At 41.1% G+C, this 3,045-nt stretch overlaps 1 protein-coding gene across 1 annotated transcript; it reads left to right on the forward strand.

The window, feature by feature from the left end:
• Positions 1-3: 3 nt before the first annotated feature.
• Positions 4-2,302, forward strand: LOC119429791 (serine protease HTRA3-like; the record flags this gene model as incomplete). The annotated part of the gene is made up of 5 exons (XM_037697344.1): positions 4-126; positions 216-248; positions 1,920-2,034; positions 2,121-2,171; positions 2,245-2,302. Coding segments are annotated over 5 exons (380 nt in total), but the record flags the coding sequence as incomplete, so codon positions are not given.
• Between the last annotated feature and the right edge of the window lie 743 nt (positions 2,303-3,045).

The following is a 3,045-nucleotide window of genomic DNA, read 5'->3' on the forward strand; positions in this document are numbered from 1 at the left end:
GGCAGCCCGTTCGCTCTGCAGAACACCGTGACGACCGGCATCGTCAGCACCGCCCAGAGAGACGGCAAAGAGCTGGGCATCAGGGACTCTGACATGGACTACGTCCAGACCGACGCCATTATCAACGTGAACACAAACACCAGATCGTGCTTTTTATTTCACCATGCAGTCATCGATGTTCAGTCTTGTGATTTGTGTTTCTTGCTTGCACATAGTACGGTAATTCTGGAGGACCTCTCGTGAACTTGGTAAGTTTTGTCCTTTTTTAGTTTTGTCCATCAATACAACCCAAATTCTGCAGAGTCTTGTGTAAAACAGAACTAAAAACAGAATGCAATCATTTAAAAATCTCATTCACCTGTATTTTATTCACAGTGAAACATAGTAAGCACATCAAGGGTTGAAACTAAGAAGATGAACTCATTAAAAAGATCATTTTTAAAGTTTATGACAGCAACACACCTCCAACGATTCTGTGCTGGATGAGTTGCTGAATGTTTTAAAACCTGGATGCACCGTTTTGCATTGATGGTGCCTTTATAGATGTGCAAGATGCACCAATGCACCCCCATAACATTAGAGAGGCAAGTTTGAACTGTGTGCTGTAAACAGGCCACATGGTGACCATGGTTTCTAAAAAGGTTTTCACATTTTAAGTCATTTGTACGGTGGCCGTGAGGTGTAAATGAACAACATTTGGAAAAACAGAATTACATTAAGCCAAAGCGGAAATGGCCAGAATCACATTTTGGGGGGGAAAAAAAGCATTACGTTTGAAAAAGAAAGTAATAAATAAACATAATAAATGACTTATTAAAATAAAAATAAAAAATACACTAAAAGCAAACCATACCATTTACGGTTTAGCTTAATGTAATTGCATTTTTTTTTAATGTAATTCCATCCACTTCCGCCACTTCCACTTCGGCCACTTCCACTTCGGCAACTCCCGCTTTGGCTTAATGTAATTCCGTTTTGTTTTTTGTTTTTTTTTCCAAATGTGATTCCGTCCACTTCCGCTTTAGCCACTTCCGCTTCGGCCATTACCTCTTTGGCTTAATGCAATTCTGATTTTTCCAAATGTAATTCCATTTTTTCCAAATGTGATTCCGTCCACTTCCGCTTTGGCCACTTCCTCTTTGGCTTAATGGAATTCTGTTTTTTGTTGTTGTTTTTTTTTTTTTTCAAATGTAATTCCATTTTTTTTCAAATGTGATTCTGTCCACTTCAGCTTCAGCCACTTCCACTTCGGTCACTTCCACTTCGGCCACCTCTTGTTTGGCTTAATGTAATTCCGTTTTTCAAATCTTGTTCATTTACACCTCACGGCCACCGTACATTTGACCACAAAGCAGTTCTCTACTTTGCCTTGGCTCAGAGAAAATGGCCGCCTTTCTGGATAGCGTTCACATGTGGCTTCTTCTTTGTGTGATGGAGCTTTAACCAGCATTTGTGGATGACATGGCAAACTGTTTGCAACGTGTTCCTCAGCCCATGCAGTGATGTCCAGAACAGAATCAGAACTGTTTCTACTGCGGTGCCAGCATCCATTACTCACTTTGTATTGATAGATAATCCCCTCCCAGAAAGAATGGTACAATTTCTTACTTTCAACATATACAACGTTTTACTGTGAATAAAATGTACGATTATCAAATTTGCAGATCGCTGAGCTCAGTTTTAGTTTACATTTTATACCAAATCCCAAGTCTTTTGGAACAGGGTTTAGTTTTAGTGATGTCATCAGCTTAAGCCCTCAAGTAGAAATCTTTAGAAAGAGAGATTCTGTCCCAATTTTCCCAGTCCTTCTAAAATTTCCAACACGTGCCTCATGCCCTTATTGGAGACCAAATGTTCGGGACGATCATCCTAATTTGATGTGAGACGGTTCGTAAGTGCAGATGTGCGTTCTCTCCCAGGACGGTGAGGTCATCGGCATCAACACCCTGAAGGTGACGGCAGGGATCTCTTTCGCCATCCCCTCAGACAGGATCAGCCGCTTCCTCACGGAGTCGCAGGCCAAACACAGCGAAGGTGGGCTTCTCTGACTGAGCCGGGGGAAGTGTTCTTTTAAAACGACAATAAATCTTTTGATTCCCTCTAATCTTCTGTTGAGACAGAGAAGCTCAGACTGCAGAGACGACGTGTGGAGGATCCACAGTCGGATGCAGGTGAGAGCTGCCGATGCGTTAAAGCCTCGCTTGAAACGCGTCTTCTACTCTTATTTTATCATTTTGTTTCCAGAGTTATCACAAGACAACAGATATTACATAGGCATCAGGATGATGACGGTCACCAGAGCGTGAGTTGAAACATCTGCACACACCTGGATTATTGAGCATGGGCTTTGGTGTTTTGAATCTGCACGCAGACGACATGTGGAACCGGTTGCTGCCGTCAGTTTTTCCATTCATGAGGTTTTTTTCTGTGCAAGTCTCACAGCAGAGCTGAAACTTCAGCAGCCAGACTTTCCTGATGTGAGCAGTGGAGTTCTGGTGCAGCGGGTCGTACCGAACACACCAGCAGAGAGGTACGCACGCACACACACACACACACACACACACACGCGCGTTCTCTTTTGTTGTTTGATGCTTGGTGGTGTTTTTTTAATATTCATCGTCTGCATTTCCACATCAATGCTTTGATCTTTCATGGTTTTTATGTATTCTTTTTAAATTTGATGAAATTTCACGTATTATTTTGAAGATTCCAGATAAAGCTCTCAGGGCTCCCTGACGCCGTCCGGCTCTGTTATTTTCATTTATTTTGTCCATTTTGTTGGTTGTAAAATGCTCCGAACGATCTAAAATTAAACTTAATACTAGATAAAAATTATTTTATTTTTTTCATTCTGTAATTCTGAATGTGTTGAAGGAGCAGAAACTCAGTTAAAGCTAAAAAAAAATCTAAACCCAAGCCAAAACAAGCAGAATAGTAGCAAAACGTTCAAACTAGCTAAACAGTAGCTAAGAGATCAAATGTGTAAAAAGTGGGGAAGCTTAGCAAAACAATAACTAAAATGAGTAAAACAGCTAGAAGCTAAAA

This window comes from Nematolebias whitei, unplaced genomic scaffold (genome assembly GCF_014905685.2).
Source record: "Nematolebias whitei isolate Nwh7 unplaced genomic scaffold, NemWhi1 Nwh_scaf_7604, whole genome shotgun sequence".
Lineage (NCBI taxonomy): Eukaryota > Metazoa > Chordata > Actinopteri > Cyprinodontiformes > Rivulidae > Nematolebias > Nematolebias whitei.